We start from the raw sequence: 18,487 nt of genomic DNA on the forward strand, positions 1-18,487 counted from the left end.
AGCTAACAGTGACTGACGTGCATGGGTGGTGCCGGGGTGCTGTGGGGAGGCCCTGTCTTCACTTCTGTATTTCCTAAGTCCTAATAAATGTATATTACTTACAAAAAAATACTTAATAAGCTTTATTAAATACACATGGCATGGAAAACATCTGTCCAAAAGAGCAATCGCGGTAAGTGTTATACAAAATAAACACAGTTCACAAATGCTCCGCTTCTGTGTCACAGCCACGACTAATCGTAACCCAGAGACAGTGATCTAGGTGCACTCACAGCACTGATGAGGGAGGCAACTGATTTGCTGCTCGTAACCTAGTCTTCAGTAGATGGAAATTTGGGGGGTTACAGTGTATGACACACTGACCCCAGAAAGCGACTCTACACAATGTCACAGACATGGACAACAAAAATGAAGTGAGGCAGCATTTCTGAGCGTCAAATGTGATTTACAGGATTGAGGGCACCACTCTCCATGTAACTGCCCTGTCTGGGCAGCTGGGAGGTCTCAAAAGTCATAAAAAGGACTGTGATGAAAAACTGAATTGCTTTATAGGATTCTCATGACAAAATAGACAAATTTAGCCATGATCTAATACCACCCTCATGAAAATTTTCAGGAACTTTCTTAGTGAGAACATGTCTTCATTTTTACAATGCGTGCTAATCAATTCATTTGGTAGGATTCTGCTTTATAGCCAATTAATCTAGACTGTATCTTCTCTATACTTATATTATTCAGTTATCACAATTCCCTCCAAAAAAATCCCAGTACAATATCTTTTTATCCAAATTGCCTATTTAGAACTTTCCCACTTACAATATATAGAACACAATGTCTAGAACTAAAGAGAAACATTTAACTCTTATTATGAAAATAAAGCTTTAGGGTTCTATGAGATAGCACTGTAATTAAAATAAGAAAGAATTCTCTTTTTGGCGAGCTACCTGTTATTATTGTTACTGGAATCCTGGATCAGAACCAAGCTTCCGTTCGTGAGGCCGTGCTCTCGGAATGTCTTCCTCCAGTCTTCCTGGGGAATGGCGGTCCAGCCCTCATTTGTGCATTCAGTGCTGCTGAGGAAGATGGCACCTACTGGGATTGCTAAGGCTGTGAAGACAGAGCCTACTTCTGCATTAGATGGAAAGACCTGTGGAGATTCTGTCAGCTGCTGACACTTTTCTCCTTCAGCGCTTGTTGCTAGATGAAGAACATTTAAAAGCAGAGGTTCACAGTCACTACCAGTTGGAATCTGGATTCCACCAACCTACAGTAATATCGAGACAACCATTAGTACAGTTCACATTTGCCAAAATTAAGTCAACATGACAATGCAGTAAAAGATTACTCTTGTAGAATAATTCTCATTTTTTCAAGTGAAGTGAAGTATTCACAAGTGTCTTTTAAGTATCAGAAAACCAAGTTTAGATTTTTCTTTTGAAACTTTCTCTTAGCCATCTTTTATTTTTCAGGAGAGAAATCTGGAGTGGAGACAGAGATGTATGAGTCCTCAGGGGTGGTAATGAAGCCCTGGAAACACCAAGGACAGTTTACTGAGTGGCTGACATGGTCCTCACCCCAGTCCTGGCTCAGAACACTCACTCTGCTCCTCCACGTCAGCTCCCTTCCCTAACTCAGCATAGCTATTCGCCCCCCATAGCTATTCTGAATTCCCACAGGGCACATGCGCAGGCCCTCATCTTAGTGCGATTACACGTGAACGCCTGACAAACTCAGACTGTTTACCTTTGTATACAGCATCTGACACATGGTACAACGGAGGTACTCAAGAAATAGCTCTTTAACATGGAACTGCTACTGTCTGTACCTAACATTTATATTTCAGCAGTTTTCTAATACCTAATTACTTTCACACATGCTGAGTAAAATTTCATTACAATGACTTGTAAAACATCCGAAACTGTCATGACTGTTTCTTCAGTACTTTTTTACCTCCACTCCATTCCATACAAAGATGTCCTCCTCATCAGCAATTTCCACTTCACACAATGTCAGGTCATCTCCTAGGAAGATGAGATTATCAGTGAGAACGCTCACTGTGACTATTAGAAACAATTTAACTAAAGAAAGAGCTGAGACACTTAAATATTTCTTTGAAAAAGCATTCCCATTAAGGAAAAACAAAATTTAAAGGCAGTAATTATGCTTATTATATTATTTTTATCTTTATACCTTCTATCACGCTCTTCAGTTATTTTCTTTTCACGTTATATAACTATTTCCCCATGTTGCTACATAAGCGTTGTGAGCATGAGAGCAGGAAAAAAGCTAATATAAAGGTCAACCGTACTTGACACTGTGAACAGTAATAATAAAGCCTAGGCCTCAACCGGTTCCAGCTCCACCACTAATTAGCTGTGTGTCCTTCAAGTCTGTACACAACAGTTTTCTCGCGTATGAAATGGGGATAAAAGAATTTTGGACAATCAAATGAGATGATTTACATAAAACACTTATCTCAGTATCTGGCACAGTGAAGTACAAAATAAATGTTACAACTGTGACTGCTATTATTGTTTTGTTGTCATTTAAAGGAAATAAATACTTTAAAACTCTCAGAGTACATTTGTGAAGCTGAGAATTGGGTAAAAAAAAAAAAAAAAAAAAAAAATCAAGCTATATAAATAAGATTCAAATGGTTCCAAATCATTTTGCTTAAAAATTTGTGTTAATATGAAAAAAATTCCAAAGCCTTAAAAAAAGTAATTTGGTGGAAAGGCAGCTTTAATATCAGAAAATATAAAATGTTTCCATGTTAGCAAAATTTCACATATTACATAAATTGGACACATTATAAATCGGATAAATTACATAGTTAAGAAAGTAGTAGGGACGAGGAAACACGGGCCAAGAGTAGAAAATCACAGATGAGCCCCACAAAAATATAAATATATATAAAATGAGTTGCTGTGTCTTAATATTGATCTTACCATCAAGTGTCTGGTAGACGTGAAGTCCTGCTGGTAAACACTTTGCAATACTAAGAACCATGTCTCCTTCCCAAAAGTCTAACAGCTAGTGAATATTAATGAAAGAAAAGAGAACAATGAAGAGTAACATATACCACTTCCCCTTTCATTGGATGAGCAATGTGCCAATTTACATATGTAGATGATACAGGGAACAAACAAATGAATACTCCCATCCCCACCCAACATCAAACTGAGGAAGAAGACATCAATCATTGTTAAATTAGTCAAATCCCAAAATGGTGAAACTCATCCATTAGTGACTGAAATACTTGGCATACACAAAGAGCACAACGACCACGGAAACAATTCTGCTTAGTTTACGGGAGGTCCCCTTTTATCACAGGCAAAGTGATCCCCGTGCCAGCTCAGGAATCTTTGTCCGAAAGAGCAAATATGATTTGTTTAATCAGTGCCACTCATGGAAAGGCAGTAAGGACTTGAACACACACTGATTTCTCATCACTTCAAAGGAATGTCTCCCACTGTAAATTTACGAAGTGTAATAGATTACCAGGGTTTTGCTTTTTAAGTTTCTAGATCCAAGACTCTGGAGACTGTGGTAATCTCACCAAATTAACATCACCCATAAAGATGAAGTCCTTTTTAGTCTCTCTCCACAATACCGCAAGATAGTTCTCTTAGAAAGAAATTCCACATTTACAAGTGATTAGCTAACTGCTGCTATCATAGCCTTTGCGAGTGGCTTACTTCTAAGATAAGAGCTATGCAGTTAAAGGTCTCCATTTGTCACCTAATGTCACCCTAGACAGGGTCAGACCCCCAAGTCCACCTATACCAACACTGCCAGGACTAGCTCAGGAATGAACTTTTAATGCAAAAGTTCAGAAATACGAGACAATTTTAGAAATCCTGATACTGAGCCAACATTTAAATAACAGTCAAATCAACTAAAGTTAGAGAAGAAATTGTCCTGCTTTTCTATGTACAAGAGGAAAATCAAAAGAAAGCTAATAATTTTGGTAATTGATTTAGTTTTTCAGAAAATTCATTTATTTCTGGGAAAAAAAAAAAGGTACATTTTCTATTTCCCTGTTCCTTGATCAGGAAGTAGTGTGGAGTGAGGACATGAGATTAAGAGGAAAGAAAGCGTTGGGAGAACAGGGCTGGAGACCTAGTTCCACCACCGAGCAGAAGTCTGATCCGGGCAATCACAGTTCAATCGCAATTTCTTCATCTTTCCAATGGGGTCAGTCCGCTTGCCCTCATGAGGTTACAGAGCCAAGTGCTGCAATTAACATGCTCCTCAGAAGTAAAACAAAGAGCACTGTTGTCATTAAAACACAACTGGTTAATTATTTGGAAACAATGACTACAGCCATGTTTGCCTTTCCTAGAGACCAGTAGATTATTTTCCTTCACTTAGGAATCTTTCTTAATAAATGCTATTCTGTACTGAAAGGTAGAAAAGTTAGCTACTTTTATTTGTTCAGTAGTTCTTGGTTTTAGTCCACGTGTTTATCTTTTCACTCCCTTTAGAAACAATTCTCTTTCATTTGTTTTCCAAAAAGGAGACCACCTGGTACTCTTTCTCTCCCCCAAATAAAACAGAGCAGGCTTGCCTCTCCCGAGACACCTCCTGGCAGGACCAGAGGCTTGCCTGTGCAGAGCCAAGACTTGCAGGCGAGGGGAGGACATCCGCGCCACCCCTCCACGGAGCTGGCAGATGGAGGATTTTCCTACGCAGCTTTGAAAAATAAATAGAAGTGTCCTAAATAGGATTTTTGAGAAGAGGAATCCATCTTGAGATGGACCTTAATGTCTAAATTGAAAGGAAATGAGACTAAATTACCTGAAATACTGATTGTCGAAGATCTCCTAATGTTTTTCTTTTATCAAAGGTTAAATCCCACACACTTTCTGTTTGAGAGACTGGGTGCAAAGCCCCATTGAAGAAATGATAATGAGGGCCCACGTGGAGATGCAATTCAAAATCATTGTTTGTAGAATCATATTCTGCCCTTTAAAGAGGCATAAAAAATATAGATGCTATGTTTCATCTCAAACCAAAAGCATTTGATTTACAATACAAAGTCTTCACTACACCTAAGTAATTATAATTAACAGCTTTTCCTTCCATGCTCCAAAATGGCTCATTTTAGTTTCTCAATAAACAGCAAACTTTCAGCTTGTTACCCGGAATTCTAAGGAAAACAGGTTTTCACGTACACTGTGCAATGTTATTCTGAACAGGTAACTGACACTTGAAATTTTCCAATCCTGAGCTTAGAGTTACAAACAAAACGCTAGAAACCTGCTCCTCATAATTGTGTTGTGTTTACAAACAGATTTACAAACTTTGAGTACAACCTCACTTCCACTGGACCCACAGGCTCTCCCATAAAGTATCTGAGGTCGATCTCATGATCCTCCTGAGTCTCCTCTGTCCAGGTCAAGTGTCCTCGGCAGCAGCCCTCAATGCCTGCCCTTCTCTGAATCACCCCAGGCTTCCTGCAGTGCGCCAGACACTCCACTGCAGGCCGTGTGACCAACTTGTGCTCACACACAATTCTATGACTGTGTTCAAAGATAGCATTAGCTATTTTGATGCATATTTACAAAGCTTAGTGCTGGCTGACAAAATATTTTAGGTTGGTTGTGGGTTTTTTGTTTTTTGTTTTTTTTTTATACCTGCTAATCCATACCACTCGTGCAGGTTATTTTTCATGCTTAAGATATTTTACTCTGTTTTCATATTTTCAGTGTCTTGATTTTTTTTTTTTTTTTTAAAGATTTTATTGGGGAAGGGGAACAGGACTTTATTGGGGAACAGTGTGTACTTCCAGGCCTTTTTTTTTCCAAGTCAAGTTGTTGTCCTTTCAATCTTAGTTGTGGAGGGTGCAGCTCAGCTCCAGGTCCAGTTGCTATTTTTTTTTCTAGTTGCAGGGGGCACTGCCCTGCGGGAGTCGAACCGGCAACCTTGTGGTTGAGAGGACGCATTCCAACCAACTGAGCCATCCGGGAGCTCAGCTCAAGGTGCTGTGTTCAATTTTAGTTGCAGGGGGTGCTGCCCACCATCCCTTGCGGGAGTCAAGGACAGTGTCTTGATTTTTGTTGGGATTTCCTTTAATCTTGGTTTGCCATTCAATCTACCTGCCATTTTGCCGCCCCAGCTTCAAGTCAGTGATAAAAATGTTGAACACATCCCTGCTACATAACCAGCCACTTGGATCCACAGCAAGACCATGGAACATCCATTTCCGGAACCCAACACCCCACCAACTGTGTCCGAGAGCAAATAAAGAACCAGTTCTTTAGGGTCCGAGGTTAGACCTCAAAAGAGAAAGCTGAGAGCATTAAGTTCTCACTAACCATCCCTTTAATATTTAATAATCCACTATAGGTTTTTGCCTACAGTTGCTGTGTATTTTGCCCACCTGTGGTCTTCTGTCACTACATGCCATTTCTCCACAAACACTGAAATAGGAGGGGTGATTTTCATGCAGGTTCTCTTTGTACCAAGGGCATAACCCAGGCCAGGATACAATTCATTTAGTTCAACTTGTGCTCATCGATTTCTCTAGTTTTCTGAGGCTTCAATCCCCACTGAGCAACGGCCATTTATGTGCCATTATTCCATTCACTCTCAGGTAAGGATAATTTCAAAGTAAAAGATACTTTCACTATGAAAATTCAGCAGTGAAAGAGATACTGGCATTAACTAGTTGATCTTTTTCCTTTTTAATTTTCATTATTGAATACTTAAGACCTAAATTAGATCCTCATTCTGCAGAAAAACCATTCAAACTCTAAAAGTTAAAATTACCTTTTTCTTTGCAGTTCAATGTTGGCTGCATCCATTTCATTTAGCAAATGACATGGAACCCTGTATCTTGGATTAGCTCGAGCTGTGAACAAAACGTTTCATTAATTTGTGCTGACTGAACGAAATTCAGTTGCTGAAGAGGTAGGTAGCGCGGGCAACTAGAAAAGGCTGAGCTGGGAGCTGGAAAAGCTTCGATTAACTGTCTATGTGAATACTAATTTGCCTGGGATCTCAGTTTTCCATCTGAAAAATGAACACATTAGAACAAATGAAAGCCAAGCTAGAAGAATTCCATTTCTTCAACTCTCTTTAGATATGCTTTCTTAAAAAAACACCCACTATTTTCTTCCTGTAACAAATGTAATAACTGGTCACTGTGAAAATTATGAAAATTATTTTTAAACATGTAACAGAAATAGATATTACATATAATCCCACTACCTTAAGAGATATTGCTAAAATTTGATATTTATATACTTCTGGTCTTTTTTCTATACCTATACAATGTGTCTTGTGTATGTACACACACACTTCTTTAAAGCAATTAAATTTGCTACAAAATGAGATTATATTCAACAAATGTGTAACATGCTTTTTCATTTCATATATTGTTATTTTTCCAAAGCTTTAAATGACTGCAAAGTAGTCCATTCTATAAATAGCATAACTGATCTAGCCAATCTTTTTCTGTTAGACATTTAGTTGATTTCCATTAGTCATTATTATAAAATAATGCGGGTAACACATCTTTGAACATAAATATTTATACACAGCTCTGATCATTTTAAGACAAATTTGCAGAAGCAGAATTAGTGGCTTAAGATTTTTTTTTTTTAATTTATTGGGGTGACAATTGTTAGTAAAATTACATAGATTTCAGGTGTACAATTCTGTATTACATCATCTATAAATCCCATTGTGTGTTCATCACCCAGAGTCAGTTCTCCTTCCATCACCATATATTTGATCCCCCTTACCTTCATCTCCCACCCAAGATTTTTAAATACATACAACTAAATAGGTTGTATTACTTTTATACCTATCAGCTGTAGAGGAAGTGCCAACTGTTAAGAACCAGATTAGTAGTAATATTCAACTTGGAAAAGAGTGTCATCTCATTGTGGTTTCAATTCACGTTTCTGATTACAGGTTAGGTTGAAAAAAAAAATTTTTTTTTTTTTTTTCCAGTTTATTTGTTGTTCTATTTCTTCTTCTGTATATTGCTCATTTATATGCTTTTCCCAATTTACTAATGAGGACAATGGAATATATGTAAGAGCACTCTACAGATAGGGGAACTGTATTTGTCATATATTTTATTGTTTCCCACTAGCTTATCATTTGCCTCTTAATATTGTTCAAGGTTTATATCACTTTTCCTTATTTTTTTCTTTCTTTGCTTTTAAGCTTAGAAAGTCTTCTCTACCTTAAGATCAGAAAAACATTTACATTTTATACACTTTAAGTTTCCTTTTTTACATGAACATTAAGAGCTATAATTTCATTCAAGTGATTAGTATAATTGTAAAGGGTAAATTCAAGTGATTAGTATAATCACTTGTTTATATTAATTGCTAATTCAAGTGATTAACTACTAACCAACTTCCCAGTTGTATTTATTGAGTAATTCACCTTTTCTCTGCTTATCTGAAAAGCTACCTCATCACGAATTAAAATGTAAAAAACCAGATCTAGTTCTGGGCTTATGGCTCTATTTCAATGGTCCGCCCACCTTTTTGCCTTAGCATCTCGTTGTCTTAATTGCTATAGCTTGTAATTGTGACTTGACTGACAGCGGAAATTGTCCTTCAGTAATCCCTTCTTCAATTTTCACTGACTTATCTCTTTGGGTAAATTTTAGAATCATTTTGTCAAGTCCCATTCCTTTATCTCCCAAGAAAGTCCATCAAGATTTTGGCTGGACCTTTCTTCAATTCCTGGGCTAATTAGAAAACTGCTTTAGTACATATTCCAATTATGTATACAATTCAATTTAACGAAAAAGACAATACTCCATCTGAAGACTCTCTCTTTCTGTTAATATGTATGTTTATAACTGTGAATTCTGCTTGACAATATATTTATCAGAATCATTACTGTATCTTTTTTTCCCCCTCAGAAAAATACAGAGCCCTTTCTGGTTAACAAAATAGTTATGTAACTGTTTCAGATCCAGTAAGTTAATTTCCTTGGACTCACATGCAAATTATTAACTGCTTTCTTATTCTTTATAAAAATGATCACTATTCTCCTTCTCTAAGAACAGTATCCTCATCTTTAATCACAGATATAGCTCAATCTAAAGAGCTTTCCTAGTTAGCATTCTTTTTACTTTTGAGTAGACTTTGGGAAGTGATCAAAAAGTCTTATAGACTGATTCATGTGAGTGGCTTCAATTAAGAAATTTATCATTGTGGGTCTCAATGTTTAACCTCCATAGTATTAACTCTCATAGAAGGTTCAACAAAAAGTGCTTCAAAGATATTTCAATTGCTCAGAGAAAACATTACCTTGAGGGAAACAAAAATAAAATGGAATATATGAAAATAAGACCAAGGCCACATGGCTGAATGACAGAGCCAAGCCTAAGGATACACAAAGACTTGCCCACATAGTAAGAAAACACTATGTCATCCAAGAAAATCCAATTTTGAAAATCTGACAATGACCTCATAATATTAAAGTGGGGAAAATATTAAATAGAAATATATAATCTTAAAAAAATGATAGACTGTCGGATTCCTTCAGGCATCATGTATTTATTACTGTTAGCTTAAAAATATTTTAAAATGTTCCAAGGGTAAACCTCCTTTAAAAAGAGTACCAGTTCAAACAGTATTTAATATCGCTCTTCTAATCATCAACTGAAACAAACTGGAACATTCTCTTTCCATACCTTCAGGGGGTCTCTGCAACTGGGATTTCCGATAAAACAACATGTAGGCACTTTCTTTGCCCTGAAATTGTTGTTCAATATCCTGTTCCTTGATGGGTTGGACTTTGGAATCATTTATATCAAACCAGTGAGGACAGGAGGTCCTGTCATTTAATGCTGGGGATTCTGAAGTAAGTGTCTTGAAAACTTCCGGATCATTCCTTTGGAAACTGAACTCAGCCTGTAGAGAACAGTTCTTCAATAGACTAACTGTACTTCCATCTGAACTGAGCAGAAATAGCTGAGAATGAAGCTGTAAGAACTAGACAGAAACAAAAAACAAATACTAGGTTAATAAAGAAGTTTTTAAAAATTAGACATGATTAAAAAAACATCATCTTCCTTTCTGTGATTAGCTATTTTAACTTCACTTTTGTTTTTGGCCATTTAGGCCATAATAAAACATTTAATGAAAGTCGGAGTTCTCTCTGCTAAATAATCTAATAGTTATATCAAGAGAAAAAGTTGCCATGCCACATTCTAAAAATATTTTAGTTACACTTCAATAACACTGATTTTAAAAAGAGTTTTACTGAAACATTAGGTAGAACAAACAGTTGTGAAATGTTTAAAGCAAGCTAAACAAAGCACAAAACAAAACCACACAGTGAAGCACTATAGAAGGTAATTTTAAAACCAGTGACTCAGACAAATTCTGTTGGGATAAGGTAGTAATTATAAGCCTAAATTATTGTTTAACATTAGCTAAATTGAAAGTTGTCTGTCCTGGAAGTTGACAGGCTAGCTCAGGAAATCAAAGCATGGAAAGGCTCAAGTCATAATCCCAAAAACTCTTAGGTTCTTTTAGCTAAAGGGTTAGGTAGAAAAAAAATGTTCCCTCCCACTGCCTATCCCCCATCTCCATCCCCTAAACCCCTCTCCTCTCATTCCCTAGTCTCCATGGGCCTTGCATCTCCTCCTTTTCTCTCAGCATAAATTTGCTTTACATGGAAAAGCACTTGAAGTATGTGTAACATTCACTGAGCTCATCAATCATTAGGGAAAGATGAATATTGTCTCTTGGAAAGTACTAATCTATGGTAATACCAACCTTCTAATCAAAAGTATTATTTTTATCGCAAATAGAAGGGCACAGGGCATATGACACAAAGACGTATTGTCAACACTGTGTATAACAGATAGTAAAATAGTTTTGCAGCTAACTTGTTTTAAGTACAATAAAATACCAACAATTTGAAACCTTTGAGTAATGAACTTTCTGTATAGCTTATTTTTTCTTTGATAGTTGAAGATGAACTCTTTTAGGCAGATAACTTTTATTGAACTAACCCTCCTAATAAAAATAATAAACTCTAGACAAAACAATGAAAACAACTTTTGGAGAGTAACCAAAAGCAGGCATAAAGTGGAGGAAATGCATGCAATACTTCAAAAAAAGGAAGCAAATTAGAGTGAGTTGTACATTAATCCACCACTGCCCAGGAGGAGAGTTCAAGCAGAGGCATGAAACAAGTCTCAAATTCAAAAGAACTAAGAGCATGTTCTCAAAGTACAACGGAATTAATTAGAAATCACTTTACAGATATAACAAAAAGGTAACTAGAAATCCCCCAAATATTTGGAAATTAAGCAACACACTTCCAAAAAAACTCATGGGTCAAAGAAAGAATCAAAGAAACTACAAAATATTTTGAACTAAATGACAATGAAAACATGTCAAACATAGCTGCAGCTAAATAGTGCTTAGAAAGAAATTTATACATTTAAAAGCATGTATTAAAAGGAAAGTTTAAAAAAAGCTGAAATACCAACCCAAGAAGCTAGAAAAAAGATGATCAAATTAAATCCCAGAGATAAAAAGAAGGAAATAATTAAAAACAAGAGCAGAAATCAATGAAATAAAAACAGGTGAGCAGTAGAGAAAATCAACAAAGGCAAAAGTTTGTTTTTTGAAAAGTTTAATAAACTTGATGAGCTACTAGCAAGACTGGTGGGAAAAAAGTGAGAAAAAACAAATTATCAATATCAGAAATGAAAAAAAGGCAAGTCCCATAGACACTAAAAAGATAATATAGGATATTTTGAACAATCCTATGCCAACAAATTTGACACCATAAATAAAAGGATAAATTCCTTAAAAACTGTAATTTTCCAAAATAATGCAAGAATAGACAACCTAAATAACTACAATCAAGAAAATTAAAACTACAATTTAAAAACCATATTACAAAAAAGTTCTAGGTCTAAACAGCTTCATCAAACATTTAAGAAATAATAGTCAATCTTAGTGAAATTCTTTCTTAGAATATAAAAAAGGAAATATTTCCCAAATTGTTTTATAAGTCCTGTATAACCCTGATAATAAAATCTGACAGACATTACAAAAAAAAAGAAAATTAAAGACGGCTCTTGCTCACATAAATACAGACACAAGTTTTTAATAAAATGAGCCAAATGAACATAGCAATACCTAAAAATATATCATGACCAAGTGTGATTTAACCCAGAAATGTAAGGTTTGCTTAACATTAAAAAGATCAGTCAACAGAATTAACCACACTAACAGAGTAAGAGAAAAGCCATGTGATCATATCAACAGATATGAAACAAAAAGCATTTGATATCAAAATCCAATCTCAAGATGGAATGGTCAGTCAACTATGAATAAAAGCTAACATTCTTAAGCTGATAAAGGGTATTTATGTGTTTTTTAAAAACCTGCACAGCTAATATACTTAAAAGTAAAATATTGAGACAATCTTTTTAAATGAAAACCTTAAAACCTTCTATGAATTCAGGAGCATTAAGTTAACACCCACTTATGAACTGCGGCCTAATTAAAAGATGAACTTAAACACTAGTGACCTCCTATGTGAGCTCTTTACTCCAATAAGAAATAGCTCCAAAATATTTACTAAGTATTTTGTTGTTTTCCTTGTTTTCAGTCAAGTCTCTTATTTCTGGCTATACCAATTTTTGCATCTAATCTTATAGCCAAGGAAACCAGATCTCCAAGTTTACCAGAACTGAGTGTAAAAGAAAGATCAAGGGAAATTCGGGTGAATACCTGAAGACATTTCAATAAGTCAAATTGTAAGTTTTAGGGTATGAACTTCGTGACATTTTTTTGCTGTTGGGATTAACCCCCCTCTCCCGTTTTTATGCTTACTTCTTGATTCTATGATAAAATACTTAATAAGTAATAACTGAATTCTAACCATTAAGCAAAAATACTAATTTTATTTTCACCTAATTTAAATTTCCTTCTGCAAAGGAATTCATGTCTCTGGGATCATGATACAATTTCCTGACATTGGGACTTTCTGTAAGAATGTCATCTATTACCTTTCGCAGTGGTCCATGCTGTTTTCTATACTTCTTGTTCCAAGATATCCCTATCTTTTTCAAGAGTTTCTGGCCGAGCTGATCGACAGGAATTAGATTACTCTCCTCCTTATGAAAGAAACACAAAATCATTTAAGAAAATCTGTTGAGCTAACTGCAACTTTTAAGAGTTCAAAGGGACCAACAGGATTATATAGCTAAAGGTGGTTCTAACAGCAAACATGTAAGTGGATTAACCATAATCATTTCAAAATAAAAAGGTTTTTAAAAAGTAGATTAGCCTCAGTTTAGCATACTTGAATTTTGACATTTTTCATGTGTCAAAGCTTAAACATTTAAAGAGCAATATTTAAAGAGTATTCTGAGGTTTGGTGAATTTCTGTTATTATGTGGGATTTTTAGAAGATTTAAGAGCAAAAAAAAAGGATCATTAGTGTTTTTTCTGAATGTTTCAAAGCATAAACAAGTTCTAAAAGGGAGTAAGAAGTGACTGTTAGAGGAAGAAATGTTTCCCCCCAACAAAATTCGTTATGATGAATCCCTAAGCCTCGAAATTTGGACTGTGACTATTTTTGGATAGGGCCTTTCAGAAGTGGTTAAGCTACAAAGAGGCCATGAGGGTGGGCCCTGTTCCAGTCTATCTGGTGTCCCTAAGAGGAAATGTGGACACGCGCAGAGAAAAGGTCATGGAAGGACAGAGTAAGGTCGCCCTCTGCACGCCAAGGAGAGAGGCCCCAGAAGAGACCAAACCTGCCGACATCCTGACCTACGACTCCCAGGCTCCAGAAGCCAGAGAAAATAAGTGTCTGTTGCTTTAAGCCCCCAGTCTGTGGTGCTTTGTTATGGCAGCCCCAGCTGACTAATACAGAGGCCACAGGCCAATATAGTTTAAAGGACTCAGTCTCGGTCCCTAGTAAAGAATTATGAAAAAATTGTTTATTAAGACTGAATGAGTAAATGAAAGGAGACCTACCATCTTCACAACCGGGTAGTAAGCAAACAATAAAAGTCATATACAGAAGGTGCCAAAAAAATGTATACACATTTTAAGAAACGAAAAAACTGTATTAAAATGGTTATACTCTATACCAATAACAAAAGATGAATACAAGTCACGTTTGACTTCTGCAATTACAAGAGGTGCTCAAAGTGGTTACCATCGGTGTAATTTTAAGAAAGGTTAAGTTTTTTCCTTTCTTAAAATGTGTATACATTTTTTGGCAATACAGAGATATTACCAATATTAGGAATGAAAAAGGGGACACAACTTCAGGTCCGATAGACATTAAAAGGATAATATGGGAAAACAGTAAGTTCCAAAACAGTATGTAAAGTAAATCCCAATTCTATTTAAAATGACATAACAATACCAAAAAATCCCGTAACCCAATCCCAATATATGTGTATAAAACAGAATGCAAAGAATACAGGTCCAAGAGTTAACAATGACGGAGCATTTGGTTTATTTATTTATACTTTTGATTTTCTTTCTATATTTTCTAGTCTTTTTTCTCTCAAGTTTTCCACCATGAATATGTATTTATTTTATAACCAGAAAGTCTCCAATAAAAAAATAGTTAAAAACAGACACAGAAAATGTCCAAAGGAAAAAGACTATGAAAAGTAGCAATGTAAGTTCTACCAACTAAATTTCATTTACATTATGTATCTGATATGTATACACACACACCCAACTAAATTTCATTTATTATATGTGATACATATTCTCTCACGCGTGCGCTCTCTCTACCTGTAATAAGATTGCTTTTAGAATCATCAGTGGGTCATCAATCTCTCCTTCATTCTGAAGATCTTTCAAATTCACATCTGGTTTACTTTTTTTCTCCTAGGAAAGAAAACGATAAAAAAGTTTCTATCACTAATCTTTTAAAAGGTAGTTAACAAAATAGGAATGCTTGTGCTATGGAGGTTTCAAGATGGAAAAAGGACAATAAAAACATCATAATAATTTGTATATACTTTGGAATCAGACCTGGCTTTCAATTCCAGCTCTAGTTGAATAATTCTGGACAAGTTTTTTTTTTAAATCTCTCTGGCCTCATCTGTAAGTCAGGACTGTGAGGTAAGTACAGCTTCTGGCACAACATACACACAGCGCCAACGTTTCCCTACTGAGCACTAACTACTTTAGCTGCATTCTACAAATTCGGGTATGTTGTGTTCTCATTATTACTCAGTTCAAAACATTTTCGTTTATAATCACTCAGCTGTGTTGCCGTAATAAAATCCCACCCATTTTTGCAAGCTCAGCTTCAACACGCCCTTCTATTTTCTGATCATCCAAGTTTTCCCTCTAGTTTGAACATGTTAAAATTCCTGGTATATTTTTATGATTTTTCATACATTCCATCAAGCCAAAGCATTTTAAATTGGCTTAAAACCATAAATTCAAATAGATCTAAATAATTAACACAAGACAAAAATAATAGAAGAATATGGCAGATGACACATAACCATCCTGCTGTAAAATTATGAAAAATGCTGAACAAAAGTGAAACATAAAAAACAAAAACATCTTTTGAAACACACGCTGAGCAAGCAAGAGGACATTGGGAAAATCCTCAGAGAACAAGTAGAATAGGAATAAAGGGAAGGAGCTGAGGTCTCTAGTTGCCCAAGTTTGCTGACAAAGAGCTTCCACCCTGATGCTCGAACAGGACAGGGTTTGGGAGACCGAGCCTGAGGACCTACTTAAAGCAGGGAGTTGAATGACTCATTTGCCGAACAACCAACTCTCTGACACCATCTGGGCGCCCTACAACTTAATTCAATGCTGACGCTAACTAACTTCGCTAAGTCCCACAAGACTGTCCCCACTTCAGATACCAGCCACAGATGGGGTCCCCAGGCTACTGCACGTCTGCCTGGCTGAACCCTACGCATTCCAGGTTCCTACAACCCCCACTCCAGGTTTGATAATTTCCTGGAACAGCCCCCAGAACTCAAGAGCTTACTATAGTCAGGACTGCAGTTTATTCTAAAGGATCTAAATCAAGAGCGAGAGGAAGGTGCCAGGGCAACGCTGTTGGAAGGACGCTGAGTGCCGGAGGCTCTGCCCCGTGGAGTCAGGGTGACCACCCCCCCTGCACATGGACGTGCTCACCGACCCAGAAGCTCCCACAGTCTCCTTGCTTCAGAGTTTTTATCCAAGTTTCACTGGTAGGCACGACGGACTAATCATTGGCCCAGGGGACAGAATCTCCAGCCTCTCCTCTTCCCAGGTCAGGGGCTGGGGCTCAAAGTTCCAACCCTCCAATTGTGTGGTTGGTCCCTCTGGGGACCAGCACTCACCCAGAAGGTATCTAAGGGCCACCGAGAGTCACTTCATTAGCATAACTCAGGTGTGGTTGAAAAGGGTTTATTATGAGCAACAGAAGACATGCCTATCACTCAGGGAATTCCAAGGAGCTGCACGCGAGGAACCTGGGACAAAGACCAAATCTATGTATTTTCATTACACCACCAAGACAGACTCCAGCAAAAGCTAGACATGTGAAAGGGCTACACGCTCAATACAAGCATGACCTAGGAAAAAATCCACCTTCCCATCAAGAACAAGAAGGAACTGGCTTGCTTTGACCATAACACTAGATGAAGGTGGGAAACCATTTCCTCTAATCATTTATAATCACAAGTAGGTCCTCATGTGGCTGCGCGGCTCTAAAACCACTGAGTCAAGATCTTATTTTAATGTTGTTAAGGGTTGGAAGTGACCCCCGGCACGTGGTAGAGACAAACACATGCCTTTCTTGGAGGAAGGTACTTTCAACTCAGGCCTCAAATTAGTCCTGCAAATCATTTCTTAGAAAACCAACCAACCAACCAACCGACCAACCAAGCCTACAGTTCAAAGTCACAAAGAAACAGAATCAGCAGATATCCATATCAGACTCACAAGGTCTTTAGATACTACAATTATCAAACATAGAATAATAAAATAGTATCTTTAATACAGTTAAAGACATTTATGATTAAGGAACAAGAAATTGTAAAATGGCTGGAAGGGAAAGGCAGGCTGGCATCGCCCAGCATTTGACACGGTGGTGCAGGCGACATATGGGTGGGGCCCAGGCCTCCTCCACTCTGCCAGGGGCCAGCCGTGGCCTTGTGGGGACAGGCTGGTCCAGTGGGCATCAGTCCCAGGGCCGCCTACTGGCGCTGTCGTGAAGACTTCTCTGTCGTACTTCCTTAGATGTACGAGATGGTATGAGAAGTGACGTCAACCGTCAGTGAGGCACCAGTCCCCAGCACAAGCCCCCTTCCCCGCAGGAAGCAGAAGGCACAGATCAGGCTCTTCTGCAGCCAGACTTCGAGTCACATTTCGAGTAGTTAATGGCCTCCTACAAGAAAGGATTCACCTTCTAGATAGACCGAGACTGAAACGTTGCCTTTCACCCAGGGAAAAATTACATGAGGTTGGTCATTACACTTACTCTTGCAGACAGCACCCACTAAAGAACCCCATGAATGCAGGAACAGCTCCTCAAAAAGGAAGAACTCATCCAACTCTGAGCAGAAAGAACACCCCCTGGCTATGACGAGAACATTTGGAATCCTGTCTCCAGGCACGAGACCGCTCAGGATTCGGGCAGGAAAGAGACGAGCAGCGTCCAGGAAGCCCTACTGAAGCTGAAATTCTTACAGCACTCATCATCGTTTGAACACCACGCAGCTCGCAGCTCGGGATGAAAAGCTACTGACGCTTAAAGAACAGAGTAAGAACAAAGATCACAAGCAGGGTGCTTCCTCTGAAACCACGAATACGGAAATGTACTAAGCACGGACAGAAAGCAATCTTCTGATTGTTCTGTAAGCCTTGATGGAGACCTTGATACAGTAACAAAGCTTCAAGAATAGAGACGCAGGGCAGAATGAGAGAATGCCTGCCTGCCCGCTCAAGTCACCTAACAGAACCAGGAAAAGCCTGGCCCTGCTAGGAAAGAGTCAATCAATTCTGAAGAAAGGAACACACACCTGCAGAGATGTCCAAGAAAGCACAACCCAAAAGGAAGACCCAGAATAAATCATTACTCTTGAGACACGCCGCCTCACCGCAGTGTGAAGTTCCCTCTGTCCATGACCTCCACGATAAACTTGAAAATGAAACTGTAAATAAATATTTTTATGCATCCAAAGGCTGGGGCTAAATCCCACCAGCTAGAAAAGTGCCTGAAATCTAACACTGGCTGAGCGAAAGCTGCAGCAGGCACTGAGGAAAGCAGAGACACACTCTCTGAGGCGGAGGCTGAACTGGTAGCCTCTAAGCTTTCAAAGTGGCAGCACTTTCTAAGGCTGAAGAGACATGGCGATTTTGGGGAAAAGATTACAACGCGTGGAAGCATAACTAGAAGGAAAAAAAAAGAACAGAACTACAGCAGGCAAAGCAAACAGAAAAAAATAAATGAAGAGAATACCAAGGACTTATCAGACCTGTTCACAAGCGTCTATCAG

General features: G+C 37.6%; 1 protein-coding gene across 5 annotated transcripts in view; it reads right to left on the bottom strand.

Annotated features, from left to right (window-relative positions):
* The window catches only part of USP40 (ubiquitin specific peptidase 40), a 71,752-nt gene that overhangs the window by 36,827 nt on the left and 16,438 nt on the right, over positions 1-18,487 (bottom strand). For 3 of the 5 annotated variants that reach the window (XM_019739759.3, XM_088794277.1, XM_019739758.3), the window contains 8 exons: positions 14,766-14,861; positions 13,016-13,123; positions 9,671-9,971; positions 6,775-6,856; positions 4,801-4,969; positions 2,949-3,033; positions 1,951-2,021; positions 945-1,264 (listed from right to left, as the gene is read on the bottom strand). In XM_019739759.3, the coding sequence (XP_019595318.3) occupies positions 945-1,264; positions 1,951-2,021; positions 2,949-3,033; positions 4,801-4,969; positions 6,775-6,856; positions 9,671-9,971; positions 13,016-13,123; positions 14,766-14,861 (1,232 nt within the window). Of the gene's footprint in view, positions 1-944; positions 1,265-1,950; positions 2,022-2,948; positions 3,034-4,800; positions 4,970-6,774; positions 6,857-9,670; positions 9,972-13,015; positions 13,124-14,765; positions 14,862-18,487 lie in introns of those variants that run through there. The other 2 variants (XM_074315292.2, XM_074315294.2) reach the window with 2 other exon arrangements.

The sequence above is a fragment of the Rhinolophus sinicus genome, chromosome 17 (assembly GCF_057876585.1).
Source record: "Rhinolophus sinicus isolate RSI-liver-muscle chromosome 17, RSI-T2T, whole genome shotgun sequence".
NCBI lineage: Eukaryota > Metazoa > Chordata > Mammalia > Chiroptera > Rhinolophidae > Rhinolophus > Rhinolophus sinicus.